The 23,520-nt window shown below is 50.2% G+C and overlaps 1 protein-coding gene across 1 annotated transcript in view; it reads right to left on the minus strand.

The window, feature by feature from the left end:
- Nucleotides 1-23,520, minus strand: part of LOC144792763 (septin-2) — a 329,710-nt gene that overhangs the window by 90,171 nt on the left and 216,019 nt on the right. The window contains exon 10 of the mRNA XM_078667947.1: nucleotides 911-994. Coding sequence (XP_078524073.1) covers nucleotides 911-994 — 84 coding nt within the window. The remainder of the gene's footprint in view (nucleotides 1-910; nucleotides 995-23,520) is intronic.

Raw genomic sequence — 23,520 nt, forward strand, 5'->3', positions numbered from 1 at the left:
GGATGAATAGTACACAGCATCTGAATCCAGAAAAGAATCACGCTGCAAAATGATGACTGATAGCACGTTGAGCCTGCACTGTCCCCTACCGGTCAGTTCCTCACAGATACCCTGTATCTGCCTCTATTCAGCCAAGGAGGACACTGAACGTTGGTATATGTTGGAGAGAAACGCGCAGGAGTAAAACCAGGCCGTAATCTGCATGGATGACAATGCCATCGTCAGGACTCTTTACAAGTGATCCCAGACACGATTTAAAGAGCGCTGGCTTTGTTATTTTCTAAAGTAAAGAGGGGAACGGTAAGTAGGCTCTAAAGATGCTAAAGCCCAGCGCAATGTACCCGTATACTGTTGGCATAAGCAATGTTTTTGTAAAAGATTTCAAAGGTACTGATGAGCAATGGACAATGTCCTACATTTCATTACTTCCAAATGGACTGCGCTTTCCCTTACCACACCATGTGCACCACCCAGGATATTCAGCACATCTGCACCACTTGATTTTACCAGTACTGATGCTTTAGAAGGAAGGAGTGAAATAAGAGAAGGAAGGAGTGAAATAAGAGAAGGAAGGAGTGAAATAAGAGAAGGAAGGAGTGAAATAAGAGAAGGAAGGAGTGAAATAAGAGAGAAGAGAAGGAAGGAGTGAAATAAGAGAAGGAAGCCGACAAAGTAAGCCAATGAGGTGAGAGGGCAAAGGCAAATAGAAAGCAGTGAAATTCACAATGTGCTGCTTCCGACGGGAAGAAACGACAGTGGTAAAGGGCTCAATCCATCAAGCAGCGGTAAGGTATCCACTTAGATCTCCACACACAGACACCATCCACCCCTGCTCTCTCTGGAGGGAGACCGAGCCCCTGCTCCATTCTAGGTCAGAGGGTCCCCTCTGGACACTGGTGTTCAGACTCACCCTCCGGTGCGCTTCAGCCGCTCCGATCGGAAGCTCTCGTAGTGCAGGTCCTGGGTCACTTCCTGCAGGTCCTGCATGTGGGTCCTGAAAGAAGAGAAAGTCTGGGATCAATGCAGGATCAAAGCATGATCTTAAAACAGTTTCACTGAACAAAGGAATGAAAGATTTGGGTCAAAGTATTCATCAATGGCACCACCTGGGCATGGGTGAAGCAACAGCACAACCGCGGCAATACGGAAACGGCCACTATAACGCACCCGTTTCAACGAATACATTAACCACGCATGCATTACAACGCATGTGTGGTTACCACGAAAGCCTTTACCACGCATACCTTTACTACGAGGTATGTAGTAAAGGCATATGTGGTAAAGGTTCAAATTAAAAAAGGGGGGCTTGGGGAAGTCTCCCCCCAAATAAAAAACAACACCTGAAGTCACGTCAGGATGTGCAGTCAATCGGCGTCGGTCGATTAAGAGGAAACGGAAAGAAACTTCCACTTCCTCTTAACAACGTACGACGTCACCACAGAAGGATTTGAGGAAAAGGTTATGCGTTGAAATACCATTCCGTTGCAACGCATGCGTGGTAAAGGCATGCGTTGCAACGGAATGCGTTGTAAGAACATACAACCCGGCAATACACTGGACTCTTCACCCTTCAGTGTTCCCAAAGCAGGGCCAGGGACACAGCACATTCTCGGCCAGGGCCAGGCCCGCACATACATTATTAATATCAAACAAAGCAAACATATCCCATTTGCCCTCAAGGCAATGGTCTTGAAACGTTTTAATACCGTGCACTCACTATGTAAACACATTTTATTGTTCCACTGAAAATGGCAAACCTGTTTTCTCACAAATTATACACACTAAAGAACTTTAGTAGAGTTTAAGGGCACACCTAACAAATACACATTCAACAGCTGTGCAGTACTGGTTTTCAATGTATATCACTACATATATAAGGTACAAAACAGAGCAAGGCAGTCGAACATTTCCACTGCGATCCGGGCATAGAGGACACACAAGACTCGTTGAAAAGCAGTGGTCCGTATTACTTTTTTCTTACAAAATACAATTTGTGAAACTGAAAAAAGAAGCCAAAACATTTAAAAGACTTCAGAGTCGATGCAATTTTGACAGATTAGTATTGCCGCGTCATGCGTGACGCCTGCTGCCAGTAATGGCATTTTAGTCAGACCAACAAAAAAAAAATCTTTGCATGCTTGAATCTTTCAGCCCAGCATTATAATGTTAAATACCAAATTACAAGTCTCTAGGTGCAGCGCGCTGCTGGCTAAAGACAAGGGATAAATGGAGAGGATTCCCAAGAAGAAATGGGAGCACGTTGCAGCTCTGAACACATTTAACAGTTCAAACACTACAGTTCCGTTCAGCTATTCCTTTACACGTGCACCCAAATACATCAAATATGTCACCGTGAAAGATTCCACAGTGTGACTGACCATTGACAATGAGGTGGTGAGATGTCATTTACTGGGAGGGCCCCACTCAGATGTCTAATCGCAGCCAGGACGGGGTGGACTGCTGGCGGGCCCAGGCGAGTGACTCGGCCCGCTGCTTTTTTACACTAAAATCACAGCGGTGCTTTTAATCATGACGTTTGCAGCCCGCCAAGTGTCACTCATCAGGGGTTAAACTAACGCATTCTGGAAAATTCCTCGCATAACAGCTACATCCCAGAAAGCTCATGCATATCAACTGGTTGAGTGGCCACTCATTTTGAGCTTCTTCCTGCCCCATGTGGTCAATGAGGAGGATGGTTTGGGCCCTGGGCTGATGGCTCTCCCCCTGTTAGGGGCCCTGATATGGATTGGATCCGACGTCAATCTTTATCCACAGGAAGGTGTGTGATTGGTGCTTCTGCAGCAGTGTTTTCTCGCCTCCTCCACAGACTGTCTGCGCTTCTCTGTAGGAACACTGTGGGTCAATGCCACCTCAGGCCCACTTGGGTATTGGAGCCCTGACATTTGCACCTCTGAACACACCTCTGCTCCCGCAGCCACACAGCCATGGCCCCAGCCATGAACAGCATCAGGAGAGGGGCCTGGAGAGAAAGCTGCGAACTGTGGGGGGGGGGGGCTGTCTGCACAGTGTATGCCCCAGGACTCGACACTTATTGCAGCAGAGTGCAATAAACAACCTTCTTGGTGGATTTAAGACTTTCATAAAGCATGCACACGAGGCGACACTAATCAGGCAGAGGCCCGCCATTCTGCACATGATCCAAAATGTGGCTTCACTGGATCTTATTTTCAAGTGGTGCTTTTTGGGCGAGAGTCTGTCTCTGTGGGGTCCATGGAAGAGACTTATTCTCGGAAGGAAAAGAGGGGTGGAGGGAAGCATGATTTAGGCAAAGGAGATCAAAATGTGGGGACAAGAAGCAGAGAGCGATGAGAGTGGAAAGAAAAAAGTGGGATAAAACAGATATCTACTGCTTGTGACCACTGAGACAGTAAAGCCCTGCTGTGAAGCCTGCAAGAGGCGGTGGCTTGCCCGGGTCAGAACCAGGCCGGGCAGGTAACGAATATGCTACTTACCAGTATGCATCTGTTCTTGGCATGTAGGGCTGCTGACATTCATATCTTGTGCATAGATCGCCGCCTAGAGTTGGGTCCGGATGATTGCACCTTGTTGTCCTGGAAGAGTCTTCGAAGTATCACGAGATAGGTGGCTCCTCCCCTGGACTACAGTGCGCATGGATATCGATTCCATCCTCAGATTGTTTTTCGCCACTGTGGCAAAGATGGAGTGTAACACCGTGAGTGATGACCATGCTAAGAGTAATTGCAAGTGCTGCAGCCGCTACAGGCGCCGGGGAGGAGGGCGGGCGATATGAAGGTCAGCAGCCCTACATGCCAAGAACAGATGCATACTGGTAAGTAGCATATTCGGTTTGAGGCATGTGGGCTGCTGAATTCATATCTTGTGCATAGAATACATAGCAGTCCCTCCATTAGCGGCGGCCGCCTGTGCCAGCTGCAGCAGTTTGAAAAAGTGTTTTTAGAACAGCCTGCCCTACAGCTGCCTGCTGTTTGGAGTGCACATCTACACAGTAGTGTTTTGTAAATGTGTGTGTGGTAGACCATGTGGCTGCTCTGCATATGTCTTCTAAAGGAATATTTCCAAGGAAAGCCATAGAGGCCCCCAACTTTCGCGTGGAGTTGGCCCGTGGGGGAACTGTTAATGTGCGCTTGGCTTTTTGATAGCAAATTTGAATGCACTTAACGATCCACCTGGCTATACCTGCTTTGGAAATGGGGTTGCCTTTGTGTTGTGGCGAAAAAAAGGCAACAAACAGTTGTTTTGTTTTCCGAAAATCTTTGGTCCTATCTATGTAGTACATTGGAGCTCTGTTGACGTCTAGTGTGTGGAGCTTTCTCTCCGCCACTGACTCCGGATTTTGGAAGAACACTGGCAGTTCTATAGTCTGATTGATATGTGTTGGAAAACGAGGCAGCATCTGTGAGGCCTGCACAAATAACATGACACATTTGTCCTTCACTGGGAACCAAACACCCTAGGGCAGCGCCTGACTCTCAGAGGGTAGCGTTGCAGAGCAGTCTGAGGCTTACTCAAGGGAGGTGGTGTGGGCTAGTAATCGCCATTTGCAGGTGCGCAAAAATAACTCAATAATTGATTGTCCAGTCTGTACTTTGCTTTATAAAAGTAAGAGTACATTTATTAAACACACACATCACTCAAAACTATACACCAATTTACAAATATACATAAGCTGTTGGAATTACTTTGTGACATTGCATAACATCTCCACCCCTCCAGCAGGGGGGGTGGGGTCTAGTACCACCACTCCCATGTATGCACATCATCTTGCCCCCAATGCAATTAGTTGAACCTATCCTGGAGCGAGGGCCCTGCGCACTGGCACCATCCCAATGGCGTCCCCCTCCCATTACTTCAACAAGCATTAAACAGGGATACACCTGCCTTGGTGACATGACCCTGACCAAGCATCTCCTACTGACCCTAAAGTATACACCTCTACATCTTAAGGGCTAACAGTCTGGGGTCTTCACCTAAGCGCAGCAGCAAGACTACATGTTTACGCACCCTTTAGAATGACAGTACTCAGCACATTTGGATATCATTAAAAATGCATTGCAATTACAGCCCCTAAAGGCATCACAGATGATCAAAGGATTAAGTTGTAAATACCGTCAGACACCCTAGCAGGAGTGTCTAGCCACTTAAATCCACTTTGCTTGTGACATCACCTTACACCAGTACTTCACATTGAACATCAGTCCCTCTAAAAGAAATAACCATTAATAAATGCATTTCAGTGCAATTACGCCATTTCACCTCCAGGGGATGCCCTTCTCGAGACTTCTCCAACTCAGCCCTTCAATCTTTGATGCACTTCTCAATGAACCCCCAGCTGTAGAACAAAAGTTCCAGCCTAGGAGATGATGCAATCTTCGCTGAGAGTTGAGGGGTTATTCTTTTTAAATCCTCAAGAAACTTAGGGTGAGGCTTAGCTTTGTGCTGGGGGAGAGACTGCGCTGCTCCAGCAGCTCCCCCCAGCACCTTTTCACACTCAAGGGTGACTCCTCTCCTCTGGGGGCCACCAAAACACCAAAAACAATCCATTCCTCAGGCCTTGCAAGGCATCATGCGGCGCTTCAAGCTCCTGCTGCTTTCTGGGGCCTCGGTGGGGGGCCCGGTCCCACCTGGACCCCCGGGTAAGGGTATGCGGCGCAGGGAGCCCACACCCGGCCGCTCCGCGCTTTGGTCGGGGGCCCGGTCACACTCGGGCCCCTGGCTCCTCCTTCCTTGTTCGGGGCCCCGGTCCTACCCGGGACCCCCGCAGGCTCTCCACGTTGGAGGGCAGTCCCTGGGACCTGACCCACCCCGGGGGCCTTTCCTGGACCAGCGGCAGAGCCTCACGCGCTTCACTGCAGGAGGCCACAGGTCCAAGGTCGCTCACCTTCTGGGGGCCATATCTCAGCCCCTGGAGGTCCGATCTGCCCCATTTTCGCATCTTCTTGTTCCTGGCGGCGCCCCCAGCCACTGGGAGCACTCTCCTTCACTCTCCGGGTCTCCAAGAGGGTGCACTGTGCAGGGAGCGGTCTGCATTGGCTCCCTTCGCCAGCCTTTCGCCTGGCTCTCCTCCTGCGCCTCTCTTCTCCCTGCGCAGAGGCCCCTGCTTCTGCGCACCGGTCCTGGGCGCTTTTTCTGGTGCTGTTAGGGGCCTGGGTGACAGTCAGGGGGTCTCTCCTTCCAACTGCCCATTGCCAGGCTCCAGCACCTTCCACCTCAGCAGACCACACCCCAGAGAGAGCTTCTCTTCCTGTGCAAGCACTTTTTAAAAGTTGAGTAGGGGGCTGGCAGAAAGTCTCTGTGGGTCCTATCAAACAGCGACACATCATTTCCCTGCCCCTGCCCCCTCCTTGTCCAGCCTCTGGGTTGGTTCAAAATGGAGTCATCCAGTGTCTCTGGCCACATGGCCTCTGAAACCCAACTCCTTCCCCCCCTTCACTGCCTTCTCTCCTGGGTGCAAACTGGTGCCTGGCACCCAGTGACAGCTGCTAATGGATGAGCCTGTAGCCCCACCCATCTTCTTCTTTGTGGAGAGGAGGCCTTAGCTTGTGGAAGAAAGGTTATCAATCCATCCAGCTGAGGTCAATCCTCAGCCTCAGTCTGGTCATGGCTGGCTCAGAGAAATATGACAGTTCTGTATGACCCAAAAGCAGTACAAATATGAATTTGGACTCTGCAGAATACTTATTTTCACCTACTCTACAATGGACTTTAGTGCATGTCTGGAATCTGTAGGCTTTGTGGAAGTCATTTTAGCCATGGGCCCCACATCCCCATTGGGGAATAATGAAGTGAAAACACAGTAAAACGCACCGACTTTCCCTGGCATGTTCCTTCCCAGGGTATAAAGCCTATTCCATGTCACCGGCCAATTCTGCATAAGCTGGCCACGCCATTCACTCTGTAGCTGCTCCTGGACTGCGCACGCTAGGAATCTCCCCTGTGCAGCCCCTACACGTGTGCACACGCATGTACACCTGTGTCTGCATGTAACCAGCACGGTGTCCCATACTCCAGCTGCTGCACAGCGGCCTGGTCAAGCCAGGGGGACACCAGTAAAATCTCCATGCAGTCTGCTTCATGATGAGTTCACTGTGGGTGAGTCCCAGATTATGAGGCTCCCCCACGGTAAAAGCTCAACAATTAGGTGCTCAAAAAGCGAAAAATCCGGGCGGCCCATAGTGTCAGAACCACCTTCTAACAATATGGAACTGTGAAACCACCTTAGGAAGAAACTTAGGGTTAGTACGGAGTACCACCCTGTTGGAGTGAATCTGTATGAATGGCTCCTGGATAGTTAGTGCCTGGAGTTCACCAACGCGTCGCAGCGATGTGATTGCTATCAGGAAAGCCACTTTCCACGTCAAGAACTGAATCTCGCATGAGTGTAGAGGCTCAAAAGGTGGACCCATCAGTCTGGTGAGGACCACATTTAGGTTCCATTCAGGGGCTGGTAGGTTCCGCGGAGGAATAACGTTTGAGTCCCTCCAGAAAAGCTTTAATGGCAGGTACTCTGAAAAGCGAGAGATGCTGCCTGTTTTGGAGATAAGCTGCTATTGCGGACAAATGTATACGAATGGAAGCATAGGCCAGATTGCATTTGTATAGATGTAACAGATAACAAATGATGTTGCGAGTAGATGCATCTAGCGGGTTGATGTTGTGGTCTGCACAATAAATGACAAACCGCTTCCATTTTGCCGCATAACATGCTCTGTTGGTGGGCTTTCTTGCCTCTCTTATGATATCCATACAGTCGGGAGGCAAGTTGAGGTAGCCAAACTAAGACCTCAGGAGCCTGATCGCCAGGTTGAGCTGTTGCGGATCTGGATGCTGAATGTCGCCATGGTTCTGCGTCAAAAGCCTGGGTGTGAGGTGCAGCCTTTGATGCGGTACCACGGATAGTTCTAGAAAAGTGGTGTACCATGGTTGGCGTGCCCACGTTGGAGCAACCAGGATGAGTGTCATCGAGTGTTGCTTCAGCTTGCGTGCCACCAGCGGTATTAGAGGTGCTGGGGGAAAAGCGTACGCAAATATGCCTGACCAGTTCATCCATATCGCATTGCCCTGCGACTGTGGGTGTGGAAACCTGGCGGCAAAGCTTTGGCATTTGGCGTTTTCTTTTGTGGCGAACAGGTCTATCTGCGGATGACCCCACTGCTGGAAGTACGGGTGGAGTACAGATGGATGCATCTCCCACTCGTGCATTAGGTGGCTGTGCCTGCTGTGCAGGTCCACCATCTGATTGTCCTTGCCCGGGAGGTGTTCCGCCATGAGGAAGATGTTTCTTTGAATGGCCCACTTCCACATGCTCTGAGCCAGATGAGACAACTGTGGAAAGTGTGTACCTCCCTGCTTCTGTATGTAGTACATGGCCGTCATGTTGTCCGTCCGGATCAACACAACCTTGTTGCACAGATGTACTTTGAATGCTTTCATTGCCAAGAAAATAGCCATAAGTTCTAGAAGGTTGATGTGCATCTTCTTTTGCTGCGCTGTCCATAGTCCCTGCACTGTGTAGTGGAGTACATGAGCTCCCCATCCCTGGAGAGATGCGTCCGTTGCAGAATAATCTGTGGCACAGGCTCTTGGAACGGTCGGCCCTTGCAAAGGTTTTGTGGATTCCACCAATGCAGAGAGTTGTATGCACGACCGGTCATCAACACTAGGTCTTTCAACTGTCCGTGAGACTGGTTCCACTGACGTGCTAAGCACTCCTGAAGCAGACGCATATGTAGTCTCGCGTGCGGGACTATGAAGATGCAGGAGGCCATCATGCCTATCAACTGCATGAACACTCGTGCCGGAAGCGAGTGTTGTGGTCTGAATTTTTGTATCAGCAATTGAATGCTGTTGATTCTCACTGAATTTGGCTGTGCTTTGGCTGCCAGAGTATCTATTGTCGCGCCTAGATACTGCCGTACGTGGGCGGGCTGAAGGTGGGACTTTGGATAATTCAGTGAAATTCCCAGATCGTGAAGAAGGTGAATGGTGTGGGACATGTGGGCGGCACATTGCTTGGCCGACTTCGCCTGGATAAGGTAGACGTGAACGTTCTGTCTCCGTAGGTGTGCAGCCACTGTCGCTAGGCACTTTGTAAACACCCTGGGTGCTGTCGTCACTCCGAAAGGGAGGACCTTGAATTGATAATGTTGATGTTGAATGGTGAATCTGAGGTATTTTCTGTGTGACGGGTGTAGCGGAATATGGAAATATGCATCCTTCAGATCTAATGTTGCTAGGAAATCTCCCTGACTGAGTAACGGTAGAACCTGCTGCAATGTGAGCATGTGAAAGTGTACTGGTTTAGGTGCCTGAGGTCCAGTATGGGTCTGAGGGACCCGTCCTTTTTTGGGATTAAGAAGTACAGCGAGTACACCCCTGTACCTCTTTCCTCCACAGGCACAAGCTCTATTGCTCCTTTTGGCAGCATGACGACTACCTCCTGCTGCAATAAGTGCAAATGCTCTGTGGACATAGGACGGTGTTTTGGGGGTATGTTGGGTGGAGTGGATGTCAACTCCAGACAATAACCGTACTGGATAAGCTTTCTCACCCACCTGTCTGTAGTGATGGATGTCCAGACTGGTAGGAACTGTTGCAGTCTCCCCCCGACTGGTGTGGCATGGTCGGGGGGCAGTGACAAGGCGTCACTGTTTGTTAGTGGCGGAGGACCGGGAGCTGTTGTTTCCACGACCTCTGCCCTTGGTGCTGTTTCCACGATAGCCACCTCTACATTGTTTGGTGTAGGTGGTTTGCACGCCTCTTTTACCGTATTGTGTCTGCTGTGACAGCTGGCCTCTGGAAACTCCTCTATTGTTTGAGCGACGAAAAGAACCACCCCTGAACTGCTGGGACTGTAGAGCCCCCATAGACTTTGCAGTCTGTGTCCTTTTTGATCTTTTACAAGGTGGTGTCCACCTCTGGTCCAAATAAGTGATCAGGGTTTACAGGCTGATTTAGTATGGTGGTTTGTATCTCAGGCTTGAAACCGGAGATTCTCAGCCAGGCATGTCGGCGCAACATTACACTTGTGTTAATTGCCCTGGCCGCGGTGTCTGCTGCGTCCAGCGCACACTTGATAGATGCATTTGATATAAGCTTCCCTTCCTGTATGAGCATCTCTGCTGCCTCCTCATATTCATCTGGCAAGTGTTGTAACAGGGTTTCAAGTGTATCGTAATGAGCCCTGTCATATCTGGCTAAGAGTGCCTGAGTGTTGGAAATGCGCCAGATATTGGCCGCTTGAGCCGCCACCCTTTTCCCTGACGTTTCTAGCACTTTAGATTCTTTGTCACGGGGAGGAGCATCACCCGTTGTTTGCGAGTTTGCCCTCTTCCGGGCATTTGAAACAACCAGAGAGTCCAACGGCAACTGTCCCTTGATATAGGTAGGGTCCCCAGATGCTGGATTGTACTTTTTCTCTATTCTGGGGTTTATTACCCTCGCTCTTGTGTTTTCTTTAAAAATTTCTGCAGCATGTTTTAAGACACCCTTTAGCATTGGTAGAGTTTTGACAGTTCTCTCAGAGGTGGAGAAGGTGTCAAATAAAAAATCCACTTCAATAGGGTCAGCATGGAGCTGGACATCATGATTTTTGGCTGCCCTTTCAATAAGCGCATTAAACGCCGCTGAGTCTTCAGTAGGCGAGGTTTTTACAGCATACACCTGACTGTCTGGGGCAGTGTGTGGATATCCTGGGTCAGCAGCGTCAGCCCAGGGTTCATTGTGATCTTCAGGATCCGTGTCTATAGGATAACTGTACTCCTCATTGTCACCTTCCCCTGTCTCCACATCCGAGTAAGTTGGCGAGATAGGAGCAGTGTCTTGGCCATGTGGTGAAATAGGCTCAACAAGAAGAGGTGATGTAGTAGAATCCTTTTTCAATGGAATTTTATATGACTCCATAGGCTGTTCAGGGGCGATCTTTCGTTTATAAATAGAAAGTCTACCCGTGTCTGCGTCGATGAATTGCCTCGACTGCTCTTCAAGCGGGGGCTGTCGATGCTTTGTGACAAGTTCCGCAGTTGTAGGCTTCGGCCCTGTGGACACCTTCTTGGACGCCTCAACGGCCGTTTTAGGGGCGAAGGCCTTAGGTACCACTTTTGGCGGCAGTGTGAACTGGATGGGCGCCGACGATTTTTGAGGTTTAGTGGTAGGCTTCGGTGTTGGAGTGTCTTTCGGTCCGACAGTAGAAGCCTTCTCTTTAATGCGTTTCAGCGATTCCGACACCTGCTTGGAGAAGGAGACGGACGGCTGTGTCGACTCGACGGGTTCCTTCGAGGCACCGCCAGGTGTCGGCTTGAGGTTCGTACCGCTTTTAGCCTTATCTGGTCGACTCGTAGGATCTAGAACCTTCTGAGCTCCGAGTCCTTTTTCTGTGTCGACGGCCTACGGCCATTTTTTTTCGGTGTCGCAGTCTTCGGCTCGACACCCTTCAGCGACCTCACCGGGTCGATAACACTTTTATGCTTCGTCGGTGCCGATAGTTCGGAGGACTTCGAGCTGACCAAAGCAATACACACTTTTGGTTTCGATTTTGCCTCTAGTGCTTTTGGTTGTGTAGACACCGATGCTTTCTCTTTCGGTTTCGATCGGTCAACCAGTGGCTCGCTAGAAATGTCCGTAGCTGGGCCCTGAGGCGAGGCTGTAGAACTAACGAATAGTTTCTTACCTGTCGGTGTAGTTTTGCAGCTTGAAGATCTTTCTGGATTCACTATGCTGTGCATATTCCGCAATCTGGTGGTTGGGTCCGGAATCGTAGTCTTTTTTTTTTTTTTTTTTGTCGTAGCCCAGGTGGGCGTCGACGTCCCACCATTTGGTGTCCTTTCGGTGACGTCGGCGTGCTTCCGGCGGAAGCTACCACCCTTGGGCGCCATCTTCGGATTCTTTTTTCTGTCTCTTTTCCTTGTTCGTCTTTGTAGTGAATCCATGGCTATGTATGTTAATCGTTTTTTCAACGTTAGTGTTTCCACGTATTTTGTAATTGTTCCAACTTGCTTTCTTTTCCATGTTTTTCCACCCTTTGTTCCAGCCTCATCTTTCTGGCGGAGGCGGGTGGGTTCGCTAGTGAATCCAGAAAGTTCTTCAAGCTGCAAAACTACACCGACAGGTAAGAAACTATTCGTTTTGCAGCGTGAATCTTTCTGGATTCACTATGCTGTGCATAGATTTTGTAGCGGTTTTCGTTACTTTTGTGGCGGTTGGGTGGAAGATGAGCGTTGGTTGCTAAAAATATGTTGAAGCACTTTTTGTCCCACTTGTGCTTCCTTGTTCATCTATACATCCACGCAGTAGTGCTTCGTGAAAGTGTGTACTGAAGCCCATGTTGCCGCCAGGCATATATCCTGAATCAGTGTGTTGGCCAGGAAGGCAATTGTTGCTCCTTTCTTCCTGGTGGAGTGGGCTCGTGCCCCTCCTGTTAGCTCCTGGCCAGCTTGCTTGTGGCAGAACTGGATTGTCTGTGCGATCCATCAGGCTATGGTGTTTTTCGTAACTGGTTTGCCCATGTAACTGTTAGCGAAGGACACGAAGAACTGTTTTGTCTTCCTGTGGTCCTTCGTTCTTTCAATGTAGTGCATCACAGCCCTTCTTGCGTCTAGGGTGTGGAGCGACCTCAGCGCTTGTAGTGGGGTTTTGGAAGAAGCTAGGGATCTGAATACTCTGATTCATGTGGAACCTTGACACCACCTTTGGCATGAAGTGTGGGTCAGTTCTCATCACGACCCTGTCACTGTATCTGGATGTAGGGTTCCTGCAGTGTGAGTGCCTGCAGTTTGCTCACCCTTCGTAGTGAGGTGATCGCCACCAGGAAGGCTGTCTTCATTGTCAACATTTGCAGTGATGCTTTGTGGATGGGTTCGAAGGGTGCTTTCATGAGCTCCGTCAGTACCACGTTTAAGTTCCAGGCCGGTGGCGGCATTCTCTTTGGCGGCGCTATTCTTTTAGCCCCTTCCAGGAATCTTTTCACGACTTGAGATGTGAAGAAGCTTCTCCCTGTTTCTCCTCTTGTGTATGCCACAATCGCTGCTAGGTGCACTCTCAGTGAGGATGAGCTTAGCTTTGCCTTGATTAGGTGTGTGAGGTACCTTAGCACCATGGACTCCTTGGTCAGTCTCCTTTGGAGTTGTTTCTTGCAACACCATTGAGTGAATCTTTTCCACTTTTCCCCATAGCACTTGCGTGTGCTGGGCCTTCTTGCCTCTCGCAGCACCCGCAGGGTGCTCTCTGGTAGTTTCAGGTGTGCAAATTCTAAGTCCTCAGGAGCCAGGCTGAGAGGTTGAGGCTCTCTGGCTCTGGGTGTAGGATTCCTCCGTTTTCCATGGAGAGTAGGTCTCTTCTTTTTGAGAACTTGTGGGGTGGCCCCTGCGCCATCTCCATTATCTGAGAGTACCCGGTTGCCTGGCCCATTGTGGTGCCACAAGGATGAGCGTCATGTTGCTCTTCATGCATTTGTTGAGCACCCTGGGGATCAGTGGTATCGGGGGAAAAGCGTAGGCAAATGTTTTTGACCAGCTTATCCATAGGGCATTCCCCTGGGACCGTGCCTCTGGTTGCCTGGATGCAAAGTATTGGCATTTTGCATTCCGGTGTGTTGCAAATAGGTCTATTGTTGGGGTGCCCCACTTCCTGAATAGACTCTGTTTCCTGACTGTTGAGTTCCCACTCGTGGGATGCTGAAGTCTGCCTGCTGAGCCAATCCGCTTCCACATTGTCCTTCCCTGGCAGGTGTATGGCTAGCAGGTCTATTTTTAGTGGTATGGCCCATTTCCAGATCTCTTGTGCCAAGTTTGACAGCGGGAACGATTGAGTTCCCCCCTGTTTGTTTATGTAAAACATGGTTGTGGTGTTGTCTGTTTGTATTAGCACCTTCCGGTTGTGTAGGTGTTTCTGAAAGGCCTTGAGGGCTAGCAACACAGTTTTCAGTTCCAGGTAGTTGATGTGCCTGACTGCATCTGTAGGGCTCCACAGACCCCTCACTCTGAGCCTGTTCATGTGTGCGCCCCACCCCTTCTGGGATGCGTCTGTGGTGATGGTCACTGTTGGGTCCGGTGGTGTTAGAGGTTTCCCTTCCGTTATTCTCTCCTTGGTCCACCACCTTATCTCTTCCTGCACCCTGTGCGTTACAACCACTAGATCCTCCCAACTTCCTGTAGCTTGTGACCATTGTTGTTGCAGCCACTCTTGGAGTGGTCTCATTTGTAGGCGTGCATTGGGGACCAGATGGATGCATGATGCTATCATCCCCAAGATCTTGCTCACAGTCCTCACTGTCAGAGATCGCCCCTTCTGGTAGTGACGTTTCTCCCTCAGTAGGCTGAGCGTTCTCTTTTCGCTCGGTAATCCTCTGCATTGGATGGTGTCGATCTGGGCTCCCAGGAAGATCTTCACATGCTCTGGTTCAATCGAGCTCTTGCCCCAGTGTATGGAGAAACCCAGGTTTGCTAGCGTTCCTGTCACCTGTTCTGCATGCTCTTTGCATGTCCTGTAGCAGTTTGCCTTCACCAGCCAGTCGTCGAGGTAGGGGTACACGTGTATCCCCTTTCTCCTTAGGTGTGCGGCCACTGCCGCAAGACATTTGGTGAACACCCTTGGTGCGGACTTTAGGCCGAAAGCTAGGGTCGTGAATTGGTAGTGATCCTTGTTTACAGTGAACCTTAGCATGTGCTTGTGCTGCTTGTTCATGGGGATGTGCAGGTATGCATCTTTGAGGTCTATGGTAGACAAGAAGTCCCCTGCTTTTATCTGAGGAATGACCTCTTGTAGGGACGTCATTTTGAATTTTTGAGTTTTGACTTATTTGTTCAGGAACCGTAGATCCAGGATGGGTCTTAGGCTTTCGCCCACCTTTGGCACTAGGAAGTAGTTTGAGTACACTCCCATGTTCCGTTCTTTGAAGGGGACCCGTTCTATGGCCGCTTTGAGGAGGAGTTCTTGGGCTTCCTCTTGCAGTAGTTGCAGCTCTCTTCCTGAGTGCTGTCTTTTCTATGGTTTTCTGTTTGGTGGCCTTTCTTCCAACTCTATGCAGTACCCGAACTGCATAATATTGAGTATCCACTTGTCTGTTATTTTTCTCCACTCCTGGAGAAAAAATCTCAATCTTCCTCCTACCGGAGTTGCATGTTATTTATTTATTTTTATTTATTTATTTTGAACGTTTTATATAGCGCGGACAAGATCCTTGCAGATATCAGAGCGCTTTACAAAGAGAAGTACATGAGGGAGCTTGGTTAAACAGATAAATCAATAGGTCCACGAGTACAAATTGGTGGCGACTAAGCCCAACATGAGTACAAAGTAGTACAACTAGGTGGTTACAAAGCTAAACATGTGAGTAATAGACAGTTAAATACAAATAATCAAAAGGGTCAAACATGTAGTATAGCTCGGTGCAGAGTACTAACAGTGATCAAGATAGTAGTTCAGGTGTATTTAGCCATGAGGATAGCTTTTACTTCATTTTTAAAGAGTGTGGTGGACGAGATAAGCCTGGTTTCGGTCGGGAGAGAGTTCCAGATCCTAGGCGCCATTCCCGAGAAGGAGCGCTTATATGTTTTTTCCTTCCGGAATCTTCGAGGTTTCAACAGAAGATTGTTTTTGCCTCTGGTGTTTCTAGTTCCTCCAGAGATTGTCAGTTTCTGAGCGAGGTATCCGGGTGAGTTTAGATGTACCGCCTTGTGTGTCATGCAGGCGATTTTCAGATGTATTCTAGCTTCAAATGGCAGCCAGTTCAGGGATTTCAGGTCAGGAGTAATATGGGAGTGTTTTTTTTGACCCAGTGATTAGTCTCGCTGCAGCGTTTAGAGAGGCTCTTAGGGGTGCGGTTGTAGTTAGGGGGAGTCCGCAGAGGGCGATGCTGCCATATTCTATTCGAGGGATGACTAGTGCTTGTACTGCCGTTTGGAAGTCTTTGGCTGGGAGGTAGGGTTTAAGTTTCCTCAGAGTGTTGATCTGGAAGTTTGCTCCCTTTGTTGCCTTGCTGATATGTTGCTGCATGTTCAGATTGGTGTCGAGTGTTATGCCTAGGGATTTTGCTGAGTCCACAATGGTGGGTTGGACATTGAGTGCAGTTAGGTCTTTAAGCCAAATTTGAGTGGTGGAGACCTTCGCTGGAGGTGAGATCAGAAGGAACTCTGTTTTCAAGGCATTGAGTTTGAGATGATTGTCGGCCAGCCATGATTGGGTGCTTCTGATCGTTGAGTTCAGGAGCAAGATGTCCTTGGGGGACTGTAATTTGAGATAAAGCTGGGTGTCATCTGCGTACATGTGAAAGTGTACATTGGATGCTTGTAGCAAGGTAGTGAGCGGTTCCATGACTAGGTTGAACAGAGTTGGGGATAGAGAGGATCCTTGGGGGACACCTAGCGTTACGGGTATTGGCGAGGACATCATGTTGTTGCTCTTGAATTTCTGCGACCTGTTGTGAAGAAAGGAGGTGAACCACTTGAGAACAGTTCCAGATAAGCCCATTCTTGTGTTTAGAAGCTCTAGTAGATTCTCATGTTTAACAGTATCAAATGCTGAAGAGAGATCAAGGAGGATGAGGAGGCAGGTGTCGTTTTGGTCTAGCATTTGAAGTGCGTCGTCAATTATGTGAGTCATAGCCGTTTCTGTACTGTGCCCTGCTCGGAAGCCTGACTGGTGCGGGTCGAGGAGATCAAATTGTTCAATGTGTTTAGTCAGCTGTAGTTGTGCGCATTTTTCCAGCAGTTTGGCGAGAGTGGGAATATTGGTGATGGGACGGTAATTGTTGAGATCAGAGGGGTCGGCTGTAGGTTTCTTTAGGAGAGGTGTGACCTGACCAACTTTTAGTGAGTCAGGTATGCTTCCTTGTTGGAGAGAGCTGTTGATAATTTTAGTCCAGAGAGGGATAAGCAAGGGTGTAAAGTCTTTTACTGCTGCAGCAGGGAGGGGGTCCTTGAGGTGATTGGATGGTTTCAGGGTGCTGAGCAGTTTGCCAATTTCCTCTTCTGAGTATGTGCCAAAGGTTGACCATGTGGCATTGTTTTTTGGTTCAGTGGCTGCTAGGCACTGTGGTTTGGAGTAGAGGCTTGCGTCAATGAGGAGATCGCTCTTTATGTTGTCAGTTTTTTGGGAAAAGAAAGCAGCGAAGTCTTCACAGGAAGGTGCCTCACGCGCAGTGATGAGTGGTTGTGGTTGATCCTTGGATTGTGATCTGATTAGCTCAAACAGTTTTCTCGGACGGTTTTTTGCTTGGTCGAGCTGGAGGCTGAAGAAGTCTGATTTTGAGCGTTTTATTTTCCTAAAGTAGGCGTTTCTCTTTTTCTTCAGTTCTTTTAGGTGCATTGCCGAGGGAGCTGATCTCCAGGTACGCTCTGCCATTCGCATGTCTCGTCTATCTTCATTGAGTCTCCCGTCGTACCATGGATTGGAGATTTTAGTAGAGGCTCTTTTTAGCTGCAATGGTGCAGCCTCATTGATTATAGAGGTCATAGCGTTGAGATAATGGTCGGTCAGTGTTTGAACGTCCGTATCGCCTGTCGGTGGCAGTAAGACATTGCACCTGTTAGGGGGCAGAGAGCCTGGGTTGAGTTTTTTCATGTCTCTTTTCCAGACTTTTGGCTTGGATACTTGAGCCGGGTTAACTTTAACTTTTTCATTGATAAAGAATGTGACAGTAGGATGATCTGACCAGTCACAGGGTTGGATGGAGTCGAGTTGGATAGATTCCTCTTTGGAGATGACCAGGTCGAGGATAGATCCTTTCTCGTGGGTCGGGCTGTTGCATATTTGGGTGAGGTTGAGGGCATCGAGGAAGTTTTTAAGACTATTTACCACCGCGTCATTGCAATCGTTCCAGTGGAGGTTGAAGTCACCAAGGTATATTTGGGTGAGCTGCCGTCCGGAATTGGTTGAGATCATATCCATGATTTGTTGGGAAAAGGTGAAGTCGTCCCTGGGTGGGTGGTAGATGCTGTGAAGAGAACATATCGGTTTGCCCTCACTGATAATGTCAAGGCAGATGTATTCCCAGGTTGTTGGGGATGGTATGGAGGTAGAATTGACTTTCTGAACAGAGAGGTTGTTCCTGTAGATGCATGCGATTCCACCACCTAATTTGCCTGCTCTGTCTAGCCTGATAATGTGGTAGTTGGGAGGAACCAGAATGTCCATTATAGGTGTCGAAGATTCAGTTAGCCATGTTTCGGTCAGGATGATTAGGTCAAGGTCCGTTGATAAGAGGAGATCAGCAATAGCGGCGGAGTGTTTCGATGCCGATCTACAGTTGAGGAGAGTGCATTTGAGCCGAGGAGTGTTGAGGGTGGTAGACGGTTCTAGAGAGAGAGGGACTTTTCTAAGGTTATTGGGGATGGAGAATCTGCTGTTTAGTGTGGGGGGTCTAAGGGGATTTGAGTGTATCGTGGGAATGTTGAGGTGTGGGGTGGTTATGTGATTTTGGGGGGCTGGGTCGTAGGAGCGGAGAAGGGTGAGAGTGTCGCGGTCAGAAGTAGAGTTGTGGGTGCGACGAGGGCGGTTGTTGCGATTGCTAGCTGGGAGTGAGGTCAGGTTGGGGGAGAGTTGAGTGAGAGAGTTAGTCGGAAGAGTGAGGGACCCGTTGGGCGGGGGGGTGTAGTTGTGTGAGGGGGGGTTGTAGGGACGGCGAGGGGGACGAGGGCAAATGCTGCGCCTAAGGGCAGTAATTGACGCCCAGTTTGGGGCGTGTTGAGTGAGGGGGTCAGCTGGAGGGGTAGGGGACAAGTTGGGAGGGGAGGTGGGTGCTGGGTGTATGGGGTGGGTGGCGAGTAGATCCTTGATGTTGTGTATGTCTTCTTTGATCTGAGGGAGGGTGGCCATGATGATGTCCATCGAGGGGTAGGTGGTGGAGGTGGGGGCTGCAGTCAGAAGTGAATGGCTGACTAGGGAATTCGTGTGCAGGTGGGAGCGTGGGCTGTTGTTCGAGGAGGTATGCGTTGTGTTGGTGTACGGGAAGGTGTTAGGGAGGAGAGATGTTTTGGGCGGGAGGGGTGTGGATGAGGTAGGGAGGAGGTTGGTGGTATGAGTGAGGGCATTGGGGGTAGGCGGAGGGGTCAGGGTGTCTCCTGGGAGACTGATAGTCGTGGTGGGGGAGCAGGAAGGGTAATGGGGGCTGAGAGTCGGAGGGGAAATGGGATAGGGGATGGTCCTGTTGTGGGGAGGGGGAGTTAAATTGAGAGGAGGTGTGTTCTGCGTGATTGGTTAGAGGGTAATGGGGACTGAGAATGGGGGGGGAAGAAGGGGGGGATTTGTCGCAGTGCGTGTTGTTCAGTTGCTGGACTAGGTTAGGTGTGTTGTGTGTGAGAGCTGTGCTGTTAGGGGTGAGCGGAGTAATGATGCCCGCTGTAGGTGTGAGTGTTGATGGTATGTGTGGGGGTCTGGGGGTTGGTAAAAGGGGTGGGGGTGTGAGTGGAGTATGAGGGGGAGCGATCTGTGTCTGAGTATGAGGCGGGTGTTACAACTGCATGGTGCTGAACTGGGGTAGAGGGGTTGTGGGTGGGAGATGGGCGATCAGGGGTGGTAGGTGTGTCCCTGATTGAGGAGTATGTGGCTGTGAGGTCATGGTTGGTGGGACTGGAGGGGATATGGGTGTTGGACCGCGAATGGGAGAGGTGCTCTTTGAAGGTGGGGAACAGGTTGTCTAGCAGTTCTAGGTTCCTGTCTGTGGATTGAGCTAGGACAATCCCGTTATTGTAAATGGTGATGGTATGGATGTTGGATGTTCCTTTGTGTCTTGTCCGTGTAGCCCTCTCCTCTTTGTTTTCCCGTGCTCCTCCCCCTGAGGGTGTGGGTGGTAGAGCACCTTCTCTCATGTGAAGTCACTTAGAGGGGGGCTGTTCGCCGCCCCTTCTTCTCTAGCCCCGTCCATTTCCTCTCGATCGAAAGGACTGGCCCCTGCCTTGGTAGTTCCAGTTTTGCCTCTGCTGCCCCTGGTGGCCTTGGCTGTCACTCTGTTGCCCCTGGTGGAAACTCTGGTGAGAATCTCCTCGCTGGCTTCCACCTCTGCCGTTCGGCCTCCGCGACGGAGTGCCCCTTCTCATCCCTCTGAACTGCAGGGCTCCCATGGACCTTGCCGTCTCGTTGTCCTTCTTCAGTTGGGTGAGCTTATCATCAACTGGGGCTCCAAACAATGTTTCACCGCTGAAGGGTGTGTTCAGGATGTTGTTCTGGACTTCAGCCTTGAATCCTGAGATCCTGAGCCATGCTTGCCTTCTTTCAGTGATGCCTATAGCCATCAGTCTGCTGGATGTTTCTGCCCCGTCCAAGGCTGTCTTCAGGCATGAGTTGGCGATGCTCTTCCCTTCCTCTACCAGGTGTGCTCCTCTGTCACGGTATTGTTCCGGGAGGTGTTTGAGCAACTGTCCCATCTCCTCCCAGTGCTGGTATTGATGCCTATTCAGGAGGGCGTTATAATTCGCCATCCGCCAGTGCGTTGCAGCGTTCCTCTCAATCTTCCTGCCCGTTCGGTCCATCCTCCTGCTTTCTTTGTCAGGTGGGGGGTCTGGACGTTGTTGGGACGTTTGCCCTTTTCCTGGCCGTTGCAGCGATGATAAAATCCGCTGTGACGGAACCCTTGATGTAAGCTGGGTCTTCGGAGGAGAATTTGTACTTCTCGGTCCTCGGCGTTACAGATCTGCATGTAGCCGGGTCCTTGAAGGCCTCCTTTCCCTGGGTCGTGATACTCTTGAGCATGGGCAGGAACTGGCTCCTTGTCTGTATGGGGAGCAGTGTCTCGAGCAGGAAGTCTGCTTTTGGCTTCTCCTCTTCCAGCTTAATTCCATAAGCTGTTGCCGCCTTTCTTACCACCTCATTGTATGCCCCAATGTCATCCGGTGGCGAAGGCCTCGAGGGGTATGTTTCTACCGCCTCCTCTGGGTTTTCGGCCTCGATGTCCTGCCATTGCTGGTCTTGGGCCGTCGAGGAACCTGAACCGTAGCTTGACTGCTGTTCCCCGTAATCCCCCTCTGTGTAGTAGAGGTCCTCCTCCTCTTCGTGCTGCGAAGGTTCCGGAGTTTTCGGCGGCTCTTCGATGTCGAGCTCTTCGATTTCCTGTACCTCAGCGACGGTCTGTGCCGGCTTCGGGGGAATCTTGTAACTTTTCATTTTTTCGTCGAAGTCCTTCTTTCTCTGAAGGATGTTCTCCATTTCGGCCTCGAGCCTTCTCTTTTTTCTCTGCATTTCTGCGGCCTGTTCGTCGTCGAGCGTTTCGGCCGCCCTTTTCGGCGGCGTCGTCGACGTCGAAGCTTTCTTTGGCTCTTTTTCTTTCGACGTCAAAGTCGAAGGCCCTTTTTCGGGGGCTTGCTTCGATGACCTTTGCTTTTCGCTGGTCTTCTGCCTCCGGGAGTCCTTCTCGGAGGATCCGCTGGGCTCTTTTTCGGAGGATGCAGCTTCGGTCGTCGATTTGCTCGGCGCCGGTGCTCCTTTCGAGGCTCTGTGCTCTGACTTTCGAGAGTCTGCCTCAGGTTTTCGAGGCCCTGTGGGAGTTTTCGGGGTCGTAGACTCTCCTACCTTATCAGGCGTACTCTTATCGGTCTCAGCGACCGTGAAGTCATCTGGTCCTTCGGCGATGTTGTCCTCATCGTCGGTGGAGAGGCCAAGTTCATAGAGCGTCGGGGCTTGGCCCTTGCCCTGCATCGTGTGGTGAGCCGTCCTCTGTCCTTCTCGAATTCGGAGTGTCTTCGGCTTGAAGACGGAGCAGGCGTTGCAGTCTCTGCTTTCGTGGTCGCTTGGCAGGCAGAGGTTGCAGACTGGGTGCTGGTCCTTCTGTGCGAACTTGTGGTGGCAGTTCTTGCAGAATTTAAACGGCGTCTTGTACATCCCTGCGCTCAGGGGGCCCCCTGTGTGCGCATTCCTTCAAGGAGGTCGAAGATTTCGAAGTTCTCTCCTTTCTTCGTCGTCTCCTCACTAAAGGTCCTCTTCTGTCGATGTTCTTAGGTCTTCACCTGTGAATTTCTGCTGTATTTTCTTCTTTCCTCCTCCAAAACTTCTGGAGCTTCACGCGACGATCCAGACCCAACGGCGGAAAAAAGAATCTGAAGATGGCGCCCAAGGGTGGTAGCTTCCGCCGGAAGCACGCCGACGTCACCGAAAGCACACCAAATGGTGGGACGTCGACGCCCACCTGGGCTACGACAAAAAAAAAGAAAAAAGACTACGATTCCGGACCCAACCACCAGATTGCGGAATATGCACAGCATAGTGAATCCAGAAAGATTCACGCTGCAAAAGTGTATGATCTCGGGTAAGGCCATGTGGCGATCCCTCGACCTGAGCCTTGAGTGTCTTAGTTTCGAGCCCCGTACCCACGATCGGGTCTTGCTCTTCGCCCGAGCTATCTTCTACGGCCCCAAAGGCCACATCGTCGTCTCCTACCTCGTCGACGACGTCTTCAATATCTACCATCTCGACATCTGGGTCGTAGTTGGAGTCGATCTCCGATGCAGGATGTGGGAAGTTGGCCTGATGTGCAGTGCTCACTATTCTAGTGATCACTATATATCAGTCCAAACAACCCTTATTGATGATTGGTTGTAAGTCAACCTTATAGACCAGCTATCCTAGTAGCATGGATACGAGCAGTCTAAGGCTAAGACTCTAGAGGGCGTGTTAAGCCAGCTGTTTTACCATCACATTACTCCTTGAACACCCAGTGAAAGGACACCACACAAGTGTTATGAAAATAAACAGTGTATTTATTAGAATCACAACAACCCTGTACTCTTTATGAGGACAGGGTGCTAGGCACACAACAAAACTCTTACGAAAATACTTAAGTTAGCACAGTATATACAAATGCCAGAGGGGCACGAAAAACCATATACTCTAAAAGTGGAATGTGAAATTACTAGCAGGTAAGTACAATACTAATAGGCTTTGGAATCGCTAGGACTTGACTAGGGAATCGTTAGATTACTTCTAGGAGACCTAGGGGACTCGGGTGCAGAGTGTGCACTCTCACGCGGGATGCGGGACAAAGTCTATGGAAGCTAGTAAAGTTAAAGTTAGTGTTTACGGGCGAACCAGACCTGGTAGGAAGAAAACGACAGTGGATCCTGACCCTTGGATAGTGAGGCTATGCTGGGGCACCGAAATGCCGAAGTTACCTAGCCCAGGGGCTGCAGCTGCATAGGTCTCAAAAGACGTCGGGAATCCTCGTTGCCGGACCAGGAGCCTGGAAGAAAAGATGCTGGCAGGCGACCAGTGAAGATTGTTCGAGTTGATCCAAGCCTGGATCTGGAAGAAGGATGACACCTGAAAGCAGAGGGGACCAAGTTCGTGACTACTAGCCAGTAGTCAGTGGGCACCAGGAGGGCACCGGATGGTAGTCACCTCGACTAGGTGAGTGGGCGACGCTGGCTCTGCAGATCTCACGGACCAGGAGGCGTTGTCGGCGACCAGGATGGAGAGGCGAGCTGTCCCACGATGGATGAAGCTGTCGGCGTCGAAGATACCCAGGATTGGGCAACAAGCCTTGGCTAACTCAAGCCCACGCGGTGGACTCAAAATGGCGTCTTGAGTGGACCAGGAGGG

Source organism: Lissotriton helveticus, chromosome 11 (assembly GCF_964261635.1).
Source record: "Lissotriton helveticus chromosome 11, aLisHel1.1, whole genome shotgun sequence".
NCBI classification, from domain to species: domain Eukaryota; kingdom Metazoa; phylum Chordata; class Amphibia; order Caudata; family Salamandridae; genus Lissotriton; species Lissotriton helveticus.